Source organism: Saccopteryx leptura, chromosome 2, assembly GCF_036850995.1.
Source record: "Saccopteryx leptura isolate mSacLep1 chromosome 2, mSacLep1_pri_phased_curated, whole genome shotgun sequence".
Classification (NCBI taxonomy): Eukaryota; Metazoa; Chordata; class Mammalia; order Chiroptera; family Emballonuridae; genus Saccopteryx; species Saccopteryx leptura.
This window is the reverse complement of record NC_089504.1, coordinates 87,944,949-87,971,239: the sequence shown is the minus strand read 5'-3', so window position 1 is coordinate 87,971,239 and position 26,291 is coordinate 87,944,949. Positions and strand designations below refer to the sequence as shown.

Sequence of the window (26,291 nt, the reverse complement as noted above, 5' to 3'; positions counted from 1 at the left end):
TTTAGACCCCAAATTTTTCAAAAATGGGGCATCTTATACATGGGAAAGTACAGTGTGTACATTTTATAGTGTTCTGGTAACAGTATACAAAATAGATTGGAGAGACCTTAGATGCAGCAAGTATAGTTAAATGGCTATTGAAGTATTGTAGGCAAAAGGTAACGTTAATTTGGACTAGAATTAAGGCAATAGCTTTGGAAAGACTGGATAGTTTTGGAAGCTAGGTGGAAAAATTGACATAAATGTCTTAAATCACTCCTCTATTTGACTGTGATTAAATTATATGACAGTTTTACAAGTGATAATAGCTCCCAATAAGGAGTAATACATTACAGTATGTATAATAGTTGTGAATTGTAATATTTTGGTGGTATCCCATTTTTCTATGAATTTAAGAATAATGACAATACATACATAAAACTTTTGGATGAATGGCCAACTAGAGGAATATTCTAGTTCTTCAGAAGAATAAAATCGTAGGAAATCATTCAATATTGGTTGTATTTTCATTTATGTGCCCTAGGATATTATCTCTTCACTTGATATAAATTTAATGAGTTAATTGTGGTATGGAGAGTACATGCAAAGAATATTAAACAAATATTCTTTCCTATGGTTTTAGATAACTAATCATTTAAACCAAGAATTTGGAAATATTTAATGAAGAAGAATTTATTAAGTGAAAATGTATGACATTATATACATATTTCATACACTTTAAGTAGTATTATTTAATGGTTCTTTATCTTCTTTAATTTTAGGAAACTAAATCTCTTTTACCAACGTTGGAAAAAGAATTATTTTTGGCAGAGCACAGTGACCTTGAAGAAGGTGGTCTGGACCTGACTGTGTCATTAAAACCAGTTAGTTTCTATATATCAGACAGAAAAGAAATGCTTCAGCAGTGTTTCTGTATCATAGGAGAGAAGAAGTTACAGAAAATGCTTCCTGATGTGTTAAAGGTACTTCATTACGTACATTGTCACACTATACACATATGTAGAAGTATACAAAACCTCTTTTGTAGCAGTCGGTTAATTTAATGTAAATTACAATTTGCATTAAACAGACTACTTAAAAACATATAAAAAAGGGATTTTGGAAAACCATAAATGGCTTTGTATATGTAAAAATTTGCCAAGAAAAAAATGGGGCAATTTACTCTGCTTAGATAAGGAATTTATTGACCTTTGTGGAAATAATTCTATTAAATATAGGCAATGTTAGTAATTAAATTAGAGGTATAATGATTCTTTCTGGTATTTTAAGAAATATTATAATATACTGCTGTGTAACAGTATACAATGATATTTGATAGTGGCTTACAGTTGCATTATATTTACATGTTTTCATGCATTTCTGAAAATTATTCAGGGAAATACCTAGTATTCTTATTTTAGAATTGTGGAAATAGGTCTTGGACAAGTTAGGCCCACAATCATATATCTAAGATACGTAGAACCAGGACAGAATATTTAAATTGTTAGAAGAGTTATCTAACGTAATAGGATGGTGTTGAGAATATGTGAACTCCTGACTTATTCTTTAGTTTGTTCCTTTTTGATAAATGTGACTATAAATTCTCATTAAGTCTTCCGAGATCAGACGAGATCGGGCGCGTTCAGGGTGGAATGGCCGTAGTAAATTCTCATTAAGTCTTACAGTGTTTACATGTTAACTGGCATTTTTTCAGATTTCGTCCCATGAAAGAATTTATGTGGCTTTTAATTTATTTTATTATAAGATTTTGCTAATTGGACATTTTTTCTGATTGCTGTTTTCTAGTTTACAATGGCATTATATTATATAAATGCATTTTTAAAATGTCATTTTCTTTAGAACTGTTCAATAGAAGAAATTAAAAAACTATGCCAAGAACAGTTAGAGCTCCTGTCTGAAAAAAAAATCTTGAAGATTCTTGAGGGTAAGAATACTTATTTCTACATTCTGGTAACCTTTTAGTTAGTACTATATTCAGAATAAATCCTGAGGTATTATTTTTTTGTATTTGACTATAACTTTAATTTCATTGTTGGGTAATCATTGAAAAGCATTTCTACCTCTTTATATGGAGAACTATAGTTTACATGTTAGAATAGCATTTCAAGAATAGACTTTTTGATGTGTGTATAGTTTTTCCATCTCAAGAGTATAGATAAGCTTGTAAGTTTGCACACAACAATAAAATGAAATAAAAAATGTTTAACCAAAATACTATGAAATTAATTTCTGAGAAAGCAATGACTTCTCCTAAAATAACTTTTTATTTTCTGCTTTATATTCTCATTGCTCTTAGTTACCTAAGATTAAATTCTTTAATCTATGTCACATTTAAAGATGACACTTTTTGTGTAATGATTAAATTATTCTGACATTTTGTAAGCATACTTTCAATAGTGTATTTCATTTATAAGGTGACAATGGTATGGACTCTGATATGGAAGAGGAGGCAGATGATGGCTCTAAGATGGGATCTGATTTAGTCAGTCAGTAAGTTAAAAAATTTTCATTTCCATTTCCAATTTTTTTTGTTATTCCTTTGGTGATTTGTTGCCTCATGATGTGATTATTTGTCTATATATTTACATAAAATAATCAGTATAAAAAATTGATTTACTTGTAATGATTGGTCCTTTTGATACATATAAGAAAATACAACCAATATTGAATGATTTTCTACAATTTTATTCTTCTAAAGAGTTAGGGCCCTGGCTGGTTGGCTCAGTGGTAGAGTGTAGGCCCGGTGTGTTGATGTCCTGGGTTTGATTTTTGGTCAGGGCACACAGGAGAAGTGCCCATCTGCTTCTCTACCCCTCCCCCTCTTCCTTCTCCCCCTCTCTCCCTCTCCCCCTCTGCCCCTCTTCCCCCCTCCACCTCTCCACCTCTCTCCCTCCCTCCCTCCCCCTCTTTCCCTCTCTCCTTCTCTTCTTCTCCCCCTCTTGCCCTCTCCTTCTCCCTCAGTCTCTCTCTCTTCCTCTCCCTTGCTCCCTCTCTCCCTTTCTCCCTCTTTCTATTCCACAGTCATGGCTGGGTTGAAGCAAGTTGGCCCCAGGTGCTAAGGATGACTCCATGGCTTCACTTCAGGCGCTATAATGGCTTGGTTGCTAAGCAGTGGAGCAACAGCCCCAGATGGGCAGAGCATCCCTGGTAGGGGCTTGCCGGTTGGATCCTGGTCGGGGCACCTGCAGGAGTCTGTTTGCTTCCCCTCTTCTCACTTAAGAATAAAGAAGAATATTCCTCCAGTTGGCTATTCACCCAAAAGTTTTATGTATGTATTCTCATTATTCTTAAATTCATATAAGGATAGAGTTTATTGCTCTAGGACTTAGGTGATTTTCTTAAACCTCTACTCAGATATAACAGCAGTGTCACTTGCAGCAGAATCACATCTCTCATTTGGAGTTTGCATATATTACTAATGATACCACTTATATATTAAGTACTGACACTATCAGGTATTACATTAATAGCTTAGAACACTTTATTTCACTGAGTTCTTCTAATGCCTATTAATGTTAGGTGATAAAAACCTTATTTTACAGATAAAAAATAACATTTTACAGATACAATAATAATAAGGTGTTTTATTTTATATAAGTACATATAAGGTTGGTTATTATGATTGCAATCACTAAAGTTTGGGGATTCTGACTAGGGATTCTAACATACTAATTTTTTTTTAAAGATTTTATTTATTGATTTGAGAGAGAGAGAGAGAGAGAGATGGGGGCGGAGTGGGAAGTATCAACTCATAGTTGCTTCTTGTATGTGCTTTGACCGGGCAAACCCGGTATTTTGAACCAGTGACCCCAGCATTCCAGATTGATGCTTTAGCTACTGCACCACCACAGGTCAGGCACTAATTTTTTCTTTTTAGATTATGCTGCTCTGCCAATACTAATTTTATTATTTGTTGATGATTTTTGACTAAAACAATTATTTTTTGGTAGTTGCCAAAGACTGACTAGTATCTCTCTTTGAAAAGGTAGTGGCACAAATAAGGAGATTACTAAAGGCAGTAGCATAAATAAGTACAAATTAGTTACCCTGAAATATTGAGTATTTTTTATCTAATAGGGCAAGTATCACCAGAAAAGGACAATTTCATTTCATGTTATAACTTCTCACCTCCAGAACTGTGACGGATAAATTTCTGTTGTTTAAGCCACACAATCCATTTTCCATTTTTGCTTTCCCTTTCTATATTTTTCCTGTTCCTTCTCAGAGCCATTTGTTTTAGTTTGCTAGGCCATAGCAAAATACCACAGACAAGCAGGCCTCACTAACAGGAATTTTCTCACAGTTTTAGAGGACGTTCAATATCGAGGTACTAGCATAGTTGCCTTTTCCTGGACTCTGTCCTTGGCTTGCAGATAGCCATGTTCTTACTGCCTTTTCACAGGTTGTCCTCTGTGTGTGCATTCCTGTGTCTTTCCTTGTGTCCCATTCTCTTATAAGGACACTAGTCAGATTGCCATAGGGCCCACCTTAATGACCTCATTTTAGTTTTATTACCTTTGTGAAAGCGATATCTCCAAAACAATCACATTCTGAGGTAAGAGCTTCACCATATGGATTTTATGTTGGAAGGAAACACAGTTCAGCCCATGAACAATTTCAAAATAAATTGCAGATGTCATAACATTTCATGCCTAAATAAATCAGTATGTACTTCCTAAAATTAAGGACAGTCTCCTACATAGTCACCATACCATCTTCACTCGTAAGAAAATAAGCAGTAATTCAAATAATCTCATCTCATATATTGCCATACAAAATTTCCCCAATTACTGAAAAGAATTTTATACTATATTTATTTATTTTAATTAATTAACTGGTTGATTCTGATCCAGGATTCATTTAGACTTCATGTGTTCCATTTGACTATATCACAAAGCTCAGTTGAAAGGAAAAACTTAGATCTGAGGTAAAACTTGGTGAAGTCCAGGGGCTTAGTCCACATCTTAGAGGAACTAGAAAAATAACAAACCAAGAGAAAGTTGGGAAAATTAAAAACAAAGGAAAACATTAAAGGAATAGAGCCTGACCAATGGTGGTGCAGCAAATAGAGCATCAACCTGGGATGCTGAGCTCCCAGGTTTGAAACCCCAGGGTCACTGGCTTCAGCAACCTTGGGGTCACTGGCTTGGCTCGTGAGCCCCCACCCCATTTAGAAGCACATTTTAGAAGCAATCAAACTAAAGTGCTGCAACTATGAGTTGATGCTTCTCATCTCTCTCTTCCTGTATCTCTCTCTCACTAAAAAATAAAAAAATAATAAGCTATAAAAATTATATTATTATTATTTTTTTGTATTTTTCTGAAGCTGGAAACAGGGAGAGACAGTCAGACAGACTCCCGCATGCGCCCAATGGGGATCCACCCGGCACGCCCACCAGGGGTGACGCTCTGCCCACCAGGGGGCGATGCTCTGCCCCTCCGGGGCGTCGTTCTGCCTCGACCAGAGCCACTCTAGCGCCTGGGGCAGAGGCCAAGGAGCCATCCCCAGTGCCCGGGCCATCTTTGCTCCAATGGAGCCTTGGCTGCAGGAGGGGAAGAGAGAGAGACAGAGAGGACGGAGGGGGGGGGTGGAGAAGCAAATGGGCGCTTCTCCTATGTGCCCTGGCCGGGAATCAAACCTGGGTCCCCCGCACACCAGGCTGACGCTCTACCGCTGAGCCAACCAGCCAGGGCCATAACTTATTATTTTTTTCTCATTATTAAGTAAGAGGTAGGGAGACAGAGAGACAGACTCCTGCATGTGCGCCAACTGGGATTCACACAGCAAGCCCCCTACTGGGGGTGATGCTGGCCATTGCCCGGCAACCAAGCTATTTTAGTGCCGGAGGTAAGGCCATAAAGCCATCCATAGCACCTGGGGCCAACCTGCTGGAACCAGTAGAGCCATGGCTGCAGGAGGGGGGGAGGGGGTGGAGAAGCAGATGGTTACTTCTCCTTTATGCGTGGACTGGGAATTGAACCCAGGACTTCTACATGCTGGGCCCACACTCTACCACTGAACTAGCAAGCCAGGGCTTACAAAACTTATTTAAAAAAAAAACACTAAAGAAATAGTTGCTGTGGACCAGCAAGACTCGCAATTGTGCAGGTCTAGAGCGGGAATGGTGCGGGATTAGGAAATAGAAAAAGAAGGGGATTAGGAGGTTTCTGCAGGCTGATGCATGCAAGAGCAAAGAGAAACCCCTGGTTTGCTTTATTATATCCTGCAGAGCCCTGTGCAAAACAAGGAAGTCTTCAATACAAAGTGATATATTTGAGGCATAAACAGGAATCCTCTCAAGGTATAAACAGGAATTCTCTTAAGGCATAAATAGGAATCTCTCCACCATGCATAACATTTCAACCAAGAGTTTCTCAAAACAAAGGGTAGGGCATGTAAATTGTCTTTATCAATTTATGAAACAATCAGAGGCTATGGGGAAGAGCTTAGCCTTTGGCTTAACCCTTAAACTGCAAGGATCTTTGTCAGCTTGAAATCTCCCACAGACTCTAGCTACATAATCAAGCAAGTGAGGTGGGGGGATGGGCCACAAGGACTTTGTCAACTTACTGCCAATCCCTTATACCTCTGTCCCCCACAAATCCAAACTGCAAGGACTCTGTCAGCTTGCAGCCTGTTTCCCACAAATAGTAAACAAAAACAAAAGGTAAAAAAATCCATAAACTTGGCCTTTGTGAAGACCAGAACATAGATAAACTGTTGGATTTAGATAAGGCAGCAATTTTCAACTGATGTGCCACATAATTTTTAAAACATGTAATACCTGACTGTTAGTCAAGAGCACTGAATTTTTTTAAAAATTTTTTTTATTTAAAGAGACAGAGAGAGAGTCAGAGAGAGGGATAGACAGGGACAGACAGACAGGAACAGAGAGAGATGAGAAGCATCAATCATTAATTTTTCGTTGTGGCACCTTAGTTGTTCATTGACTGCTTTCCCATATGTGCCTTGACCGTGGGGCTATGTTGGGCAGATAAAATGTATTATGCTCACTTTGTTAAAGAGGCCGTTGCCCAGGTGATATTAATGTGTGTTGGGGTGGGCTAAAGGCAGGCAGAATCCTTGTAGCCTGGGGCTTGGTTTTGGGATTAAGCCTTTCCTACCCTTTTTGGTGTAAGGTGGTACAATCCTATCATGCCTCAGAGAAGTGACTTTGTATTAAGAGACTTCCCTATTATGTATATTGGATTAAGGGTTTGGATTTCTATACTATAAAATGGGAACGGAGTGGGAGTTTGCTTCTTGGTTCCTGAGGTTAGCATGAGAGAGCGGAGAGAAAGTAGAGCCAGCAGCGGAAGGAGGCCACGTGGAGTAGGCCAGGAGAAGCAGCCAAGATGGCGGAGTACTGAGTGAGATGCCAGTCTGTGTAGAGTTTGTATCTGGGATAAGGAAGAAAATGGGGAACTGAGGAGAATAAGGTTGGTGAGCTAGAAACCTTTGATTCTAGGAAACTCAGATAAGTCAGTGGCTTTGTGAGCACTGAGTGTGACTGGGTTTTGGAGCCCAGTGTGTATTTTTACTTGCCCGCCGGGTGCAAGGTAGGATTAAAGGTTATGGCCCACCAGTTTTTGGCTCCATGGTTTCTTTACCGACTGTCCGAATCCAATGCGAACCTGCATGGGCTGGGCTGCTCTGATGATGGCCCTGGCCTTGCCTGCTGGCTTTACAGGCTACAACAGACCAAGTAACCTCTTGCTCGAGGTAACAACCTTGGGTCCAAGCTGGTGAGCTCTGCTCAAACCAGATGAGCCCTCGCTCACGCTGGTGACCGCGGGAGTCTCGAACCCAGGTCCTCCATGTAAAGCCAGTATCCACGGCCACCATCACAGCTGCCTGGCCCATGCAGGTTCGCATTAGGTTTGGACAGACGGTAATGAAACAATGGAGCCAAGAACTGGTGGGCCATTAGCTTTAATCCTAGCTTGCACCCGGTGGGCAAGTAAAAACACACACTGGGCCTGACCAGGCGGTGGCGCAGTGGAGAGAGCATCGGTCTGGGATGTAGAGGACCCAGGTTCGAGACCCCGAGATCACTAGCTGGAGCACGGGCTCATCTGGCTTGAGCAAAAATCCCACCAGCTTGAACCCAAAGTCGCTGGCTCCAGCAAGGGGTTACTCGGTCTGCTGAAGGCCCATGGTCAAAGCATATATGAAAAAGCAATCAATGAACAACTAAGGTGTTGCAACGCGCAGTGAAAAACTAATGATTGATGCTTCTTCTCTCTCTCCGTTCCTGTCTGTCTATCCCTGTCTATCCCTCTCTCTGACTCACTCTCTGTCTCTGTAAAAAAAAAAAAATTAATTAATTAAAACACACACACACACACACACACACTGGGCTCCAAAACCCACTCATTCAGCACTCACAAAGCTACTGCCTTATCTGAGTTTCCTAGACGCAAAGGTTTCTAGCTCACCAGCCTTATTCACCTCTGTTCCCCATCTCCTCCTCTCTGCACAAACTGCACAAACTGGCTTCTCCTTCAACACTCCGCCATCTTGGCTGCTTCTCCTGGCCTCCTCCATGTGACCTCTCTCTGCTCTCCTCTCTGCTCTCTCCTCTAATGCTAATCTCAGGAACCAAGAGAGCAAGCTCCTGGTCTGCCCCACTTTATAGTGCAGAAATCAAAACCTTTAATCCAGTATACAAAATAGGGAAGTCTCTAATACAAAGTCACTTATCTGAGGCATAATGGGATTCCTCATGAGAGTGTACCACCTCACATCAAAAAGGGTGGGAAAGGCTTAGTCCTAAAACCAAGCCCCAGGCTACAAGGATCCTGCCTGCCCACAGCCCGCCCCCAACACACATTAATATCACCTGGGCGATGGGCTTCTACATGGGCAACGCCATCTTTAACAAAGTGAGCATAATTTTTATCTGTCCATCACTCCGCATCCCAGTTCAATGCTCTATCCACTGCGCCATCGCCTGATCAGGCAAGAGCACTGATGTTTTTTACCTTGGATTGTTAGATAAAAAAGCGAACAGCCAACACAACAACAGTCGTGGTATAAATAAATCAAAATTACATGTATTATTTTTTGTTTAGGTCAGCAAAAAATATAATTTTTGTAGTTAGTTTATGTGTGCCATGAGATGAAAAGGTTTACAATCACTGTGTTAAGGAAATAAGTGGAGAACAGTTTAATTGAGATCAGGAAGGAAGAAGGAGACGTGTACAGTTAAAAGCATAATGGAAATCCAGTGCAGCACTGTATAAACAAACTGCAAAGGAGCAAATAGATGGGGTTTTTATCAAAATGCAAATTAACCTCGCTCAAAAATGGACAACTTGAGGAAATTAAAAAAGAAGAAATTAGAAAGTTAAGTAAAGATCTGCTGTTGAAAAAGTACCTTGACAAGGTGCATTTACAACTGAATTATATACATGAATCAACACTTGTAATATGTTTATAGTTAATAAAACATTCAGTAAATGTATTCGTTGTTATTTTCAAACAGATTATTCCTGTGCTATTTAAATTAGTCCAGGCTGTAAGAAAAGATAAATACATAGGCCTTCAATTTACTTTATGATTTCTATATAGCTTTATACTCCAAAAATCTCAGTAGTGCCAAAATGGTACATGGGGCTTTATAGGCCATCTTAGTTGTGACTAAGATGTAAAAATTGGGGTTAGCGGTCTCTTAAAGATGCTGCAGATCTCAGAGCCCCATTACACCATAAGAGGGTACAAGGCTGGGAGAGAGACCACACCTGACCATACTGGCATCCTGCTTTCAACCTGGAAAACTAAGAAGTAAGTTCCTCTTGTTCTATTTCCCAGTGGGCTTAGCACTATGTCTTATGCAAGTAGGGACAGTTTTTTATTTTAATTGTTTTTTCTTGAGCAAGAGAGACAAGAAGGGAGATAAGGAACATCAGCTCAGAGTTGTGCCACTTTAGTTGTCTATTGATTGCTTCTTACACATGCCCTGACCAGGTACGGGGCCCAAGCCGAGCCAGTGACCCCTTGCTCAAGCCAGAGACCTTGGGTTTAAGCCAGCGACCTTGAGATCATGTTGATGATCCTGTAGTCAGTCCGGCGACCTTGGGATTTTGAACCTGGATGGGTCCTTGGCCTTCCAGGTCAACTCTCTATCTACTTTGCTACCACTGGTCAGGCTATTTTTAACTTTTCTTAAAAAGAAAACAGCCCTGGCTGGTTGGCTCAGTGGTAGAGCATCAGCCCAGTGTACGGATGTCCTAGGTTCGATTCCCAGTCAGGGCACAAAGGGAAGTCACCATCTGCTTCGCCACCTGTATGGCCAGGAGCTGCCATTGTGGCCATTCATATGCAGGTTCACATTAGATTCGGACATACAGTAATGAAACAACAGAGCCAGGAACTGGTGGGCCATTACCTTTAATCCTAGTTTGCACCCGGCGGGCAAGTAAAAACACACACTGGGCTCCAAAACACACTCATTCAACACTCACAAAGCTACTGACTTATCCGAGTTTCCTAGAATCAAAGGTTTCTAGCTCACCAGGCTCATTCTCCTTTGTTCCCCATCTCCTTCTCTCTGCACAAACTCTGCACAAATTGGCTTCTTTTTAGCACTCTGCCATCTTGGCTGCTTCTCCTTTCCTCCATGTGGCCCTTCTCTGTTCTCCTTTTTCTGCTCTCTCCTCCAATGCCAATCTCAGGAACTGACAGAGAGCAAGCTCCTGGTCTGCCCCACTTTATAGTGTAGAAATCCAAAACCTTTAATCCAATATACAAACAAGGAAGTCTCTGATACAGAGTCACTTATCTGAGGCATAATGGGATTCCTCATGAGAGTGCACCACCCCACATCAAAAAGGGTGGGAAAGGCTTAGTCCCAAAACCAAGCCCCAGGCTACAAGGATCCTGCCTGCCCACAGCCCGCCCCCAACACACATTAATATAATCACGCCCATCCCAAGCAAGAAGGGCAACCAATACCATCACCTGGGCGACAGGCTTCCACGTGGGCAGCGCCATCTTTAACAAAGTGAGCATAATATATTTCATCTGCCCAACAATCCACCCCTATGCTCACTTTACTACCCACAATCTACACCACTGGCATCCCTGTGCAATGAAATTAGGCATATTACACAAATGACAACAACCTGACAAATCATACAATTTCAACAATTACAAAGGTACATTTCACCAGTCTCTGAGCACTTTGCCAAAAGCGCAAAATGTCCTTGGCCTTCTTTCTAGCCGTTTGAAAGGCTTCCCGGGGCAGGGGAATGGCCTCCAGCAAAGCCGCCCCCTACTCCCATTAGGGTATTTCACATTGTCCAAAATCCATAAGTCCATCCAGCAAAGGAGCCAGTGTCCACTCCGGTCATAGTCCAGGAATCAGTCCACGCACATGGGGCCTCAGCCACCCCCCTCATCCCTGCCGTCCTGGCAGGTCTTTACACTGTCCCAAAGAGAAGCACATGGCAATGGCAGTCAGCATTTCCATCTCGGCTCCGGAGAGCTTGATGGTATTCACCCCTATGTCCCAAAATCGCAGACCTACCAGGAGCGTAGCAGGTGCTCCTTCTAGCTGGGCTCTCATCTTCTGGAGACTGCAGATTGCAACTTCAGCCCAATTCTCCTCATCCTCCAAAGAGGAACTGGAAAGATCAGCTGCCACTGCTGGGCTCGAGCCCCGGGATGCCGCCGCCTTCTGCTCCGTGGACCTTGCCACCCCAGCCCCAGCCTTAGCCCTGGCCTCCTCCGCTGCTGGCTCTCCACAACATCCAGGGCAAGCTGCAACTCATGAACCTGTGATTCCTTCTCCGGCAGCTTGTTGATTTCCAGGCAAATCTCACAAACCTGGTCGGCCTCCTCGGGTGCTTCCTCCAGCTCCAGGGCCGGCATCTCTTTCTCCCACATTTGCTCCAGCTCCTTCCACTGCTCGGTTTGCAGGTCCCAGGCAGCCTCTTCCACAGAGCTCTCGATTTCCTCTCGCACTGCTGTAAAAGTCAGCCAGCCTACGGCCCCCAAAAGGACAGACACGGGGAACCATAACAGCAGCCAGTCCTCTACTCCACCGCTCAAAGGTGGTGGTGGCTCCATTCCGAATTCCGAATCCTGCCATAGACCACGCCAAATGCCAGGAGCCGCCATTGCGGCCATTCACATGCAGGTTTGCATTAGATTCGGACAAACGGGAATGAAACAACGGAGTCAGGAACTGGTGGGCCATTACCTTTAATCCTAGCTTGCATCCAGTGGCAAGTAAAAACACACACTGGACTCCAAAACCCACTCATTCAGTGCTCGCAAAGCTACTGACTTATCCGAGTTTCCTAGAATCAAAGGTGTCTACCTCACCAGCCTCATTCTCCTTTGTTCCCCATCTCCTCTCTACACAAACTCTGCACAAACTCTGCACTAACTGGCTTCTCTTTCAGCACTCCGCCATCTTGACTGCTTCTCCTCTCCTCCACGTGGTCCTTCTCTGCTCTCCTTTCTCTGCTCTTTCCTCCAATGCCAATCAGAGCAAGCTCCTGGTCTGCCCCACTTATTTTTTTTAATTTTTTTTCTCTTTTTTCTTTTTTTTACAGAAGCAGAGTCAGAGACAGGGATAGGAAGGGACAGAGACAGGAACAGAGAGAGATGAGAAGCATCAATCATCAGTTTTTTGTTGAAACACCTTAGTTGTTCATTGATTGCTTTCTCATATGTGCCTTGACCGTGGGCCTTCAGCAGACTGAGTAACCCCTTGCTCAAGCTGGAGACCTTGGGTCCACGCTGGTGAGCTTTGCTCAAACCAGATGAGCCTGCGCTCAAGCTGGTGACCTCGGGGTCTTTAACCTGGGTCCTCCACATCCCAGCCCGATGCTCTATCCACTGTGACACAGCCTGGTCAGGCTCTGCCACACTTTATAGTGTAGAAATCCAAAATCTTTAATTCAATATAAGGAAGTCTGATACAAAGTCACTTATTTGAGGCAAAATGGGATTCTTCATGAGAGTGCACCACCCCACATCAAAAAGGGTGGGAAAGGCTTAGTCCCAAAACCAAGCCCCAGGCTACAAGGATCCTGCCTGCCCACAGCCCACCCCCAACACACATTAATATAATCATGCCCATCCCAAGAAAGAAGGGCAACCAATACCATCACCTGGGCGACGGGCTTCCACATGGGCAGAGCCATCTTTAACAAAGTTAGCATAATATGTATTATCTGCCCAACACCACCTCTCCCCCTTCCCAATTCTTTCTCCACCTCCCGCAGCCATGGCTCCATTGGTTCGAGCGCATTGGCTCCAGGTGCTGAGGATGGCTCTGTGTAGCCTCCGCCTCTGGTGCTAAAAATAGCTTGGTTGTGAGCATGGCCCCAGACAGGGTTGCCAGGTAGAGCCCTGTCAAGGTACAGCCCTAATTTGATATCACTTGTGCTAAATAAAGCCTAAAATAGATACTGTTACAGTAATATAATGTTAGAGTAATTGATACCAAACCTAAATTTAATACTTGACCTAATTGCAGTTTCGATCTTCATTAATCAGTCTGGAATTTTCTAGTCAAGCCCTGGTAAGGTAATCTGTCATGTGGGCCCTGTTCATTACCATTCTTCTCTCCACCTCCCCAACCAGCACCACAATGAAGAAGAGGCAAACTACATGGTAAAACCCTTGCCATTTTTCCCCTGCCTCCAAGTATCCTAACCTAAAAATAATCCTTTCTTTTCTTTTGCTAATACCTCCCCTTGCCCTACCTTCCTATAAAAACTTTTTCTTGTACAAGGTCTTTGAGCCCACTTTTGCTTGCTAAATGGGATTCGGCCTGTTTCGTCAATCACATAATAAAGCCAATTAGATCTTCAAATTTATTTGATTGAATTTTGTTTTTTGACACTTTAATTTTTTTTTTTTATTATTACCTTATTGACTTGTTAGGACCCCAGTGTATTGTTGAATGGGAATGATGAAAGTAGATAGACATTCCTGTTTCAGAAAGAAAGGGTACGGCCTTTACCCTAAGGGTATGCCATTACCTATATACTTTATTTTTTTCTTTTCTTTTCTAACTTCTTGAATTGGATAATTAGTTCATTTTAATTATACTTTAGCTATATCCCATAAAACTGGTTGTTAGTTTTTAGTTTATAATTCCTCTTTAATCTAAAAGCTGTTGAGTTTTAAAATATGTAGGTAGTGAGGGTATTCATCCTCTTATTTGTTTATTTTAGTTCACTGCTCCACATAGGGCCAGTAGCCATGGCCACCATCACAGCTGCCTGGCCCATGCAGGTTCCCATTTAATTTGAACAGACAGTAATAAAACAACAGAGCCAATAACTGATGGGCCATTTTCCTTTATTCTAGACTCGTACCGTCCAATGAGTGAAAACAAATACATGGGCACCAAAATCCATTCTTTCCGGTTTTTTCCTAGAATCAGAGGCCCCAGCAGCCTTATTCACCTCTGTTCCCCATCTTCTCTCTGCACAAATTGGCTTCTCCTTCAGTTAGTTCTCCACCATATTGGCTGCCTCTCCTCTGCAACCATGTGGCCTCTCTCTCTGCAACAACGTGGTTTTCTCCCAAATTTGCCTCCACCTTTTAAAACTTTTTGGCACAAAAGTCCCTCCTCCAGCACACATTAGCATAACCAAGCCCCTTCCCAAGCATAAAGGTAATCAGCTGCCCCACGTGGGCAGTGCCATTTTTAACAATAAAAGTGAGCAAACCCAGAAAATACAGATTTTACAAACTCATTTGCCCAACACTCCAACATCAGGATGTCTCCAACCTCATGACTTATTTACCTCCAAAAGAACTACCCACTAAAACAATCACCTTTGAGGGTTAGGATTTCACTATATGAATTTTGGGAAGAACATAAACATTCAGACCATGACACAATTATCTATGTAAAAAAAGTCTCAATAATCTAGGAAAAAAACTCTTCTAGAGCACATACATGGTAGACACTAATGACCTTTCCACTGAGATGTCCATGTCCTGATCTCCACAACCTAAGACTGTGAATTTATGTGGAAAAGGGGACTTTGCTCATGTGATTAAATCATGGCTCTTGATATAAGAAGATTACCCTGGATTATCTAGGTGGGACCAGTATAATCACAAGACTCCTTATAAGAGGGAGGACAGAAGGAAAAAGTTCAAAAGGGATGGAATGCTGAAAGCAGAGGTTGAAGTAATGCACTTTGAAAGTGAACAAAGTTGGCCCTGGCCGGTTGACTCAGCAGTCGAGCATTGGCCTGGCGAGTGGAAGTCCCGCGTTCTATTCTCCGCAAGGGCACACAGGAGAAGCTCTCATCTGCTTCTCCACCCTACCCCCTCTCCCTTCTCTCTTTTTCTTTCTCTCTTCCCCTTCCGCAGCCAAGGCTCCATTGGAGCAAAGTTGGCCTGGTGCTGAGATGGCTCCATGCGCTAGAATGGCTCCGGTTGCAGCGGAGCGACGCCCCAGAGGGGCTAAGCATCGCCCCCTAGTGGGCATGCTGGGTAGATCTCGGTCAGGCACATGCGAGTCTGTCTGTCTGCCAACAACCCCGCCCCCGGCTTCTCAATTCGGAAAAATAAAAAAATACAAAAAATAAGTGAACAAAGGAATTACAAGATAAGAAATGCAGGTGGCCTCTTAGAACCTGGAAAAGACAAGAATATGGATTTCTCCCTCAGAGCCTCCAGGAGTGCAGCCCTACCTACATCTTGATTCTAGTGTCCTAAGATTTATTTGGAACTTCTGCCCTCCAGAACTGTAAGAGCATAAATTCATGTTGTTTCAGGTCACTAAATTTGTAGTAATTTGTTCAGTGGCAACAGAAAACTAATGCAAGGTGCTTGTTAAAATGTAGAAACAAGCCAAAGTTACAGATAGGTTGCCAAGAGCCATCACTGATGTTTTGTTTGATCTGAACAATTAATTTTTTTCAATGGATCCAACATTTAAAAACCAAATGGTTGCTCACTAAAATCTGTATTTCTTAATTGTTTGAAAAATCAGGTCAAGCAACTTCTGGGAGAACAAAAAAGTAGTCGGTGTTGAGTGTAGCTACTCTCTTTTTGTATGGCATAGATATTTTGGTATGCCACACAGAAATTCGTCTGAATGTTTAATGTAAAAAGGGTCTGTATAATGAGATGCTGAAGGGAAAATCCATAAAGAGCAGAGGCTGGCCTTGGAACCAGTTATATCAGTTTGTCAGTGTTGTATCAACTGAAACATACACTTTATCTTTTTATGCCAACTTTGATGAACAAAATAGTTTCAAATAGATCTAGATAAAGCAATTGATGTTATCAAAAATACAGTAGATGAAAATTTTGGTATATTTTTTTAATCACCAACCTATGCTCTTTTATTATAGTTTTTATCAGAAAGGACATAATATTAATAGAACTGCCTTAAGCTACCCTAAAGTGACAACTTTCAATATGAGGACTGTGTGTGTGTGTGTGCATATGTGTATATATATAAATATATATGTGATATTTAATAAGGTCATGTAATTTAAATTGCTTATAAACCATTAAAAGTTTTAATAAATACACACAAATGTTTATGCATAAGTAAAAAAATGTTTTTAACTATTTCTAGTTTTGCAAAATTATCTTCTTACATTGCCAGCTTTTTATTTATTTTTAAAAATATTTTATTTATTCATTTTAGAGAGGAGAGAGAGAGAGAGAGATGGGGGGGGGGGGGGGAGGCGGGAACAGGAAGCATCAACTCCCACATATGCCCTGACTAGGCAAGCCCAGGGTTTTGAACCAGCGACCTCAGTGTTCCAGGTCAGTGCTTTAGCCACTATGCCACCACAGGTCAGGCATTGCCAGCTTTTTATATGGTTGTTATATTTATCCTCTCAGCTTTCAGATGTATCTTTTTCTTCCCAAAGTCTTGATTTCTATTGCTATGTTTTTTTCTTTTTTTATAATTGATTGATTTTAGACAGAAACGAAGGGGGAGAGGGAGAGGAAGAGAAGCATATGGTTGCTCCTCATGTGTGCTTTGACCGGGGATCAATCCTGGGACTTCCACACGCCAGGCTGACACTGTCCATTGAGCTAACTGGCCAGGGCTCTACTGCTGTTTGAAAGATTATTTGATTACTGTTATTTTATGTGGTAATTGTTTTTTACTATTTAAAATAACAAAAACGTGGCAGTTATAAGAAATATTTGACAATTTGCTGCTTGAAAATAATGAATTTTAGCATAACTTATAGGAATGAGATTTAGTAAATATGAAGATAAAACATCCATAGTTTCTAAGTCCTTTCATTTCAGAGAAGGTGAGGGATGGGATTGTCACTTTAGTTCACCTTAAGTAAGCAAATGAGTGAGTTTATAAAGCAATATATAGATATTCTAAAATCTTTAGCATCTGTGATTTTATACTTTTAAAAAGTTTTTAAACTCTTAGATATTGTGAAAAGATTGGCAGATGTTACATATTATGACAGTTGCTTAAGAAAAATGACAATTTTAAGTAATAAGGAATATGAGGTCCTGGGATTAGGGTGCTATCTCTATTTGTGATGTGCTTTGAAAAGGAGCTTTATTTGTAGCTAAAGTAGCACTAAAAATGGGAGCGGGTGTTAGCTTGTCCTGTAATGTGAGGTGATTATACTCTAAGGAATATGTTTATAATGAAATTTAAGTCCTGAATAGTGCAATCAAAGAATCAGGATTGAGATTTTATGTATAAAGAATAAAATACACTTTAGGGAAATCTTAGCAATATTTTAGAATTGCTCTAATAACTTTTTATGAATTTTAAATTAATATACTTTTAGTAAATGATATTTAGAGAGATATCAGTAGAAATGAAGCTGTATCTCCCAGCAGATAAGCAATTTTGAGATAATGTCACAGTTCTAGAAAAAAAAGAAACTTAAAAATCCAGGTTTTCAAAAGAAGGTACACTATGAAGCAGGTTCTGTATGAGTGTCCTGGAACTACTGCTCCTAGTCACTGCTACTATTTTTTAGCAGAGGAAGGATATGTTCTAAAATACCTGTATACTGCTCACAAAAATTAGGGGATATTTCAAAATTAATTTGAATCAATAAAATATCCCCTAATTTTTTTGAGCAGTATAGTTATTATTCAATTCCAATTTTAGATGATTAACTTTAAAAAAAATAAGATAATCCTAAATAGGTCTTAGGGATTTTAAGTAACACATATAAATTGAACCATTTTATGTTCACTGAAATATGTAAATAGCAGAATTCACAAGGAATTGTTTTTTAAAGTGAATATTTTTTTGGTAGGAATTATTTTTAAATTTCTATCATTTTAAAATCTGAAATGTTAGCAGTTTTTGTTTAAAATGGTATACATAAGTATTAAAATATAAGTGGTTGAAAAGAGCAAGTTGGTGTCATTTAGAACAAGTTACTACTTACAATGTGCTGATTATTAGTTACAATATACTAGATATTAATAATTATAATAGTTATGTTTTTAAAATGGTCTACAAGTTATTCTAGCCTTTAAAATGAGTAGCGTCCTGTTTACTTCTGTTTACAGTCAGTTATCAGTTTAGACCCTTTAAGAGATGTGAGAATGGAAGAAAAATGAAAATTTTATCTAGTGGGTTTAACTCAGTCAGTAGAGTACTAAGAATTTGATTTGTTTCAACAAGTGACATACATTACATGAATATGTAAGTATAAATAACTTTCAAAGGGGCGATAACATTCAGTCAAGTGCTAAACTTTCAGTAAGTGTCAATAAAACCTGAATTTTGGGAAAAAAATAGTCCTCTAAAAACTGCTCTTAAATTTCAGTGCAATAAAATATTTGAATAAAATACATAGTGCTCTGGAAAACTGGATTAATGGGTAGCATAAATCTGCAGTAAGTAAGTAAGCATTTCTATCAATGGATATAAAAATAGTCCTCAGGTAGACCTAAGACCTGGGCTCGCTGCGATTCGGTCTGACCTGTAGATTATGCATCTACCTGAAATGCTGAGGTTGCTGGTTCAAAACCCCAGGCTTGCCAGGTCAAGGCACATAGGAGGAGCAACAAGTTGATGCTTCCTGCTCCTCACCCCACCTTTCTCTCTCTAGCTCTCCTTTCTGTAAAATTGATAAGTAAAATCTTAAAAATTGACCTGTGATTCATCCAACTCACAAAACCCACTTAGGAATTTATAGTGCCGTTTTATACCAGTTACTTATTTGTTGGTTTGTTTAACTGTTACGGAAATTTTCAATGTACAGTGAACCCTTGTATCCCTATCACCTGCTCTGCCCCCCCTTCCCTCTTCCCTCTTCCCAACTTCTCCCAACTTGATAACTTTGAAGCAATCTCGACCTAGTTACTTTAAATGTTAAGGTTAAGAACCTCTCCAGAATCTAAAACAATTCTTAGAATAGAAAACAGTGAGCTTCTCATGTTTTAAATGGAATTTTCATTTGAACTGCAACTGTGTTCCCACGGTGAACTTTGAGGGACTTAGGAAGCATTGTTTTGTAACTGTCCCTACATAGATACACATAAAGTTTCATGTTCTTTGTATTACAGAAACCTAATTTTGAAACTATCTATTGTGATTTTTCTGTCAGTTTACTGCTTATCCTGCTGTTCCAGCACTAGGTTAGATGTTAGCTGGCATTTTTTTTCCCTTTTTTTCTGCTGTTCCCCCATCTCTGTTTTAAAACTTTAAGTTTTTCTTCATCTCTTAACATAATTCATTGTATTAATTGCCCTTTTTGTTTCCTTTGAAAAATAAATTCACTGGTGGTCACAGTGTGTTAAACATGTTATGACTCTTCTCTGATACTCCTGTGTACTTCTCCCAACATTTGAACTGTTTGCTTATCCAGAGTCACTCATGTTTGTTTCCACTTCAGTTATATTAGTTGCATAATTTAATTTAATGTATACACAGATGAAGTAGCAATATGAAAAGAGTAGTTGATTAAGTTTAATGCCTTGGAAAAATTCAGAGGAGTTGCTAAAAAGTTGTCAATTAGGTGTGGGGTAATAGCAATATAATCAGCCTAGCTGTCCTTAGTGCCCACGGCCAACGCTCAAACCATTCAAGCCACTGGTTGCAAGAGGAGGAGAGAGGGAGAGAGAAGCAGATGATCGCTCCTCATGTATGTCATGACCAGGGATCAAACCTTGGATGTCCTCATGCCAGGCCGACGCTCTATCCACTGAGCTAACTTGTCAGGGCCTAGACTGAACTCTTTTTCACGGATTCATATTCAAGGTAAGGCTTTGGCCTTAGATTAAAAGATTGATAAATGAAGGTAATTTCTGTTCTATGTTAACCTAAAATGCCTAAACTATATATATAACTTTAAAGTCTTTCCCTGTGTTAATAAAAAAAGTTTTTGCCCTGACTGGTTGGCTCAGTGGTAGAATGTCAGCCTCGTATGTGAATGTCCCGGGTTCAATTCCTGGTCAGGGCACACAGGAGAAGCCATCATCTGCTTCTCCACCCATTCCTCTCCCCCTTCTTGCTCTCTCTCTTCCTTTCCCACAGCAATGACTCATTTGGTTCGAGCAAGTTGGCCCCGGGTGCTGAGGATGGCTCTATGACCTTACCTCAGGCACTAAAATAGCTCGGTTGTTGAGTAAAGGTGCAACAGCCCCAGATGACCAGAGCATTAACCCCAGATGGGGGTTGCCGGGGTGGATCCCAGTTGGGCACATGAAGTGGTCTGTCTCTCTGCCTTCGTGCTTCTCACTTAATTAAAAAATAAGACAGCCTGACCAGGTGGTGGCGCAGTGGATAGAGCGTCAGACTGGGATGCGGAGGACCCAGGTTCGAGACCCCGAGGTCGTCAGCTTGAGTGTGGCTCATCTGGTTTGAGCAAAGCTCACCAGCTTGGACCCAAGGTGGCTGACTTGAGCCAAGGGGTTACTTGGTCTGCTGTAGACCCCCCGGTCAAGGCACATACGAGAAAGTAATCAATGAACAATTAAGGTGTTGTGACAAAAAACTGATGATTGATGCTTCTCATCTCTCTCTTTGTTCCTGTCTGTTCCTATCTATCCCTCTCTCTGACTCTCTCTCTGTCTCTGTAAAAAAAAAAAAAAAATTTAAAAAAATAAATAAAACAAAAAATAAATTTAAAAAAATAAAAGTTTTTTAGGTAAATGACATTACTATCTGAGATAAAAGGGACTTCACTGTATTTGGATAATATAATGAAACCCCTGTACGCCTATTGCCTAGATATAACAGTTATTACAGTTTTTCATATCTGCTTCTGTTTTCTTGAGAGGTATTCTAAAGTAGATTATTGATATCTTGATTCTAAATATTTATTTTAGAATATCCAGAAAATAAGGACATTTCCCCACATAGGCATTTAACTGTTGTCTGATATTTAACAGCTAACTTATTTGAATGGTTAATGCTACAATAAATTTAGAACATACATAATGAAAATAAGACTTTTTCTTTTCCTCATTTTATATAAGCAACCGCAGTAAACCAGTATTTTGTGTATCCTTCTAGAAATATTCCATAAGTTTATATATATATAAGGTCTACTGGAAAGTTCTGTCCCTTTTAGGAATAAAATACAAATTTTTCTTACCGTCAATAAACTTTATTAAATAATATATTTCCACACTAATCCTATCTTCCGAATATGGTCCAAAATGCTTTGCTAAGCTGAATTAAGACTTTCTGCGATCTCCAATGTTGTCAGAAAAAGATCTTGCTCCAACATGGTCTTAACAACATCATTATCGATCAAAGATGGTCGCCCAGAATGTGACTTATCAGAAAGGTCGAAATCACCTGTTTGGAAATTTTTGAACCATCTTCTGCATGTCCTATTAGGAACTGTACCTTCACCACTTTCAATAAATTTCTACATGCTTCTGTAGCATTTCTTCCTTGTTGAAATTCGTATCAAATACAGTGGTGTAAATGAACTTTATCAGTAGCCATGGGTACACTATCGCTTCACACATAAGACTAACGTGAATCAACTTTGTTTTAGTTAATTTGCTATGTCAGTATTATACGTTAAGTGATAAAAATAGAGAGGCACACATGCACCAAATAAACATGCTTACATGTCGAAACTTGTGATAGAAACAGACAGAACTTTCCGGTAGACCTTTTATTTATATATATATATATGTTTATGCATAGTGTTCTGTACAAACTGTTTCGTACCTTGTCCATTCCATATTTTTTCCATATAATATGTCTTGGATATTGTTCTTTCTAGTTCATATAAGGTTTCCTATGTATATACCTGTATGCTAACCATTCCATTGTTATATAGGAAAACATAAACAGTCTGTCAGCGGCCCTGGCCGGTTGGCTCAGCGGTAGAGCGTCAGCCTGGCGTGCGGGGGACCCGGGTTCGATTCCCAGCCAGGGCACATAGGAGAAGCGCCCATTTGCTTCTCCACGCCCCCCCCCCCCCTTCCTCTCTGTCTCTCTCTTCCCCTCCCGCAGCCGAGGCTCCATTGGAGCAAAGATGGCCCGGGCGCTGGGGATGGCTCCTTGGCCTCTGCCCCGGGCGCTGGGGTGGCTCTGGTCTCGGCAGAGCATCGCCCCTGGTGGGCGTGCCGGGTGGATCCTGGTCGGGTGCCTGCAGGAGTCTGTCTGGCTGTCTCTCCCCCTTTCCAGCTTCGGAAAGGTGCAAAAAAAAGAAAAAAACAAAAAAAAAAGTCTGTCAGCAAACATTTAAGTCCTTTACTATCTTTTGTTCCTACAAATCATATGAATATCTCTGTATATAAGTAATATGTTCTTTCGTGATTATATGTAACATAAATACCTAGAAGTTAATTGTTGAGTCATATGTTTGGGCCTTTAATTGTTTGTTTATTTATTTTTAGCATGTGTGCAAGAGAGAGATGGAGACAGGGACGAATAGACAGACAGTAAGGGAGACAGATGAGAAGTATCAACTTGTAGTATGACACTTTAGTTGTTCATTGATTGCCTCTCGTATGTGCCTTTGCAAAGGGCTCCAGCTGAGTTAATGACCCCTTGCTCAAGCCAGTGACCTTTGGACTCAAGCCAGCAACCTTTGGGCTCAAGCCAGAGACCATGAGGTCATGTCTATGATCCCATGGTTAAGCTGGCAACCCTGTGCCCAATCTGGCGATCTTTGGAACCTGGGTCCTCAGCATCCCAGGGCGACACTCTGTCTACTTTGCCACCGCCTGGTCAGGTCTGTCTCTTATTTTTTTATAGTAGAAAGATCATAGGATGATAAGCTGGCTTCATTCAGCCTCTATTTTTTTCTCCCAGGAGAGTGGAGAAAATCAGCATCTACCTACCTTTTGTTATGTCAGTTTGTCTGATACTTTGTCACTTGACTTGCTAAAATGGGAAAAACCGGGCTGGTTTAGTCCAGTTTCTTTATCCTTCCGTTGAGGTATCCTTTCAGTATTTTTTATTTGGACAATAAGTTGACTTTCTTTTTCTGTGTAGAAATATATTTTAACCATTTAGTAATTCACATCTGTGGTGGTTCTTACGTTCTGCAGACCTCTCCAGTGTATTACTCTCATTTAAAAAACAAATTCATTGGGTCATAGAAAGGATCGAAAGTGAAACTGTTTTGGGGGTAAAAGAAAGACATTTGGACTGATACTAGTTTAAGCACTTAAGTCCCAGATACAGGTGTAGGACTGACTCTCTTGTAATTCAAGGCCAAGATTGTAAATTAAGTATTGCAGATTGGATAAGGAAACTAGGAAAATAAAACAAGTTTTTTTTATTTTTCTTAATGGAAAAACTACAAAAATCATTGCAGGGCGTGCGGGGCCTGAGTTTGGATGAGACCGGTGCGCCGCTCTCTGCCCAGAAGGAATGAGGAGCTCGTGGCTTGGGCTTCTGGCAGAGAAGGTTCGGAGTCACCATTGGAGGGTAGGGGAGAGGGACCAAGCAAGGTAGCAGGACTGGGAAACACGGGGACATCACTACGCTTGGAGACAGGGAGGTACAGACCCAGGGCAGCTGGGACACAAGGACAGACCAGAAGGCCGAGGGGGGTGTGGTGGGCCTCTGTGCTATGGGACAGGGGCCAGTCAGAGAGCAAGCGGGGAGGGGTCTTCCGGGAGAGCAGCGTCTGGTGTGTAGCCCGCTGGGCATGTTTCCCTGGCGAGGGACCCAACCATGTAGGTCCCTGTCTGCAGAAAGGAGAGGGATTTACTTGGGACCCCAGGCTGTGTGGGGAGCCACAGGCGGCGAGGGTGGGGCTGGCCTCTGGAAGGCTCTGGCACCCAGAGGCGTAGCCCAGGGACGGCGTTCCTCTCCTAAGACCGGCTCACCCTGCCACCCAGGCCGCAGAGCAAGGGAAGATGACCATCCCAAAGGTCAGGTCTACGTCTTGGTGCAGGAGACCCACGGGCCAGACCCAAATCTTCATCCCAGTCTTACTTGCTGGGCAATACTGGCTGCATCTGCCATCCCTGGAATCCAGCGTCTTCAGCAGTTCCCACGTCGTATGTGTCCCGTCCCAAGCCCAGTGATCCCAGGAAGGGGCCTAGCGGCTCAGGTGGGCTCAACAGGAAGGGCAGAAGACAGTGCTGGTAAAGGATTCCAGAGAAGTCCTGTCCACCCTGCCACCGAGTTCCCCCTGCAGAACTCTGCTTCCGCTCAGGCTGTATGGAGGGAGGGTCTCGGGGCGTGGCAGAGCTCTGGAGGGGTTAGGCAGCACACAGCAGGCTGGGGAGGAAGATTCAGAAAAAGAAAAATGTCCAGATGACCTACAGGGGGACGTCCACCCTAAGCCGACCTTGCCGCTGGCTAGGAAGATAATCATGTCATCAAGCTCGGGGCAGGCAGTGTGAAATAAGAAAAACACTCGTCTGGGACAGGTTCAGAGGCCAGGGGCCTTAGCTGCTATTTTGCTGTGTGACCTAGGAGAGAAGATTCCCGACCGTTTCTGGCTAGTTTTCCAGCCTGTAAAATGGGGACTCTACGTGATCCGAGGCACAAGGGAATGAGAAATTCTGAAAAGTCCAAAGCCTGGGGCCCAAGGCCTTAACCACCCAACCACACGCTCTCCTGCCTCATCTTTGTGTCCCCTCCTCCAAAGGGAGAAGGCAAACCAGGAAGGACAGCAAGCGCCAGACCGGTGGTGCTCCCGCAGGAACACAGAGCTGGCCTTCAGATGCCCCCCTCCCCCCCGCCCCGCCTCAAAGGGGAAAGAGGCGGAGCCTGGTGAGCATCTTTGTGAGGGGAGTGGGGTTTCTCCCACGTGCCCCCTCCGTCCTAACTATTCCACCAGCTCCTGTTCTGGCTTCTTCAGCTGCCACTCATCTGTGCAGCGTGGCTCTCTGCCATCTTGGGGGCAGGGCAGAGAGTCAGTGAGAAATTCCAGGGCCTAAGGCCTCCCTGGGGGCAGTAAGGGCTTGTGAGGGACTTGATGGACTGAGTCAGGGGAGGGGAGATAAGCGGCCACAGTGTGCAACCAGGGACGGGGTGTGACGGTGTGCTGTGGGCCCCTCCTAGGTTTTCAGGCCTGGCAGAGGCACAGAGAAGGGTGGAGCTGGGCACTATCCGGGTTTGGCTCCCGAACTTCCAGCTGAGCCCAAGTTCTCATCACATTCCCAGACTTTCTAGAGCTCAGCCTGTGTCTGGGCCAGTCTCTCTGCAGCCGTGTCAGGGTCCTGGGATTAAATGAGGGGAAAATTGAGATGCCTAGACACCTAATTGAGACACCTAATTTACCCGGCAAGAAACGAACTGGGGGGCTCTTATGGTTTGAACTGTGTCCCCCTCCCAAAAAAAAGATACTTTTGTGCCTTAGACTGTGACTTTGAAGATTAGGGTCTTAACAGGGGTGATCAAGATAAAATGAGGTGGAGGGGCTCCTAATTCAATATAACTGATGTTCTTATACAAAGGGAAAGTTTGGCCACAAAAACATGCACATGGGGAAAACTTTGTGAACAGGAAGGCAGAGATTGGGGTGATGCATCTACAAGCCAGAGAACATCCACCAGTGACCACCAGAAGCTGGGGGAGGGGCAGGACAGATTCTCCCTCACAGCCTCAGAAGGAACCAATGTTGCCAACACCTTGATCTTAAGACTCCCAGTCTCCAGAACTGTTTCTGTGTAAGGCACCCACTCTGTGGTAGTTGGTTGTGGAAGCCCTAGAAAATGAATGCAGAGGGTGTGGCAGCTCTCTGGCCCCAAAGGGACCCTGATTTAGAAGGGAACATTCACCTTGCAGCAGTCATGCCTGTGGCAGCGTGAGTTGTGTAAAATAGTAGGTGACGTTTCATGACTGCCTGCCTTGTGTCTGGGATGGCACTGAGCCTGTTACAAGCCCATTGAATTTCACCCTCACAGCCAGCTG

At 42.0% G+C, this 26,291-nt stretch overlaps 1 protein-coding gene across 1 annotated transcript in view; it reads left to right on the top strand.

Moving 5' to 3' along the window:
- Positions 1–26,291, top strand: part of CAAP1 (caspase activity and apoptosis inhibitor 1) — a 50,197-nt gene that overhangs the window by 4,938 nt on the left and 18,968 nt on the right. The window contains exons 2-4 of the mRNA XM_066368282.1: positions 762–962; positions 1,840–1,924; positions 2,415–2,490. Coding sequence (XP_066224379.1) covers positions 762–962; positions 1,840–1,924; positions 2,415–2,490 — 362 coding nt within the window. The remainder of the gene's footprint in view (positions 1–761; positions 963–1,839; positions 1,925–2,414; positions 2,491–26,291) is intronic.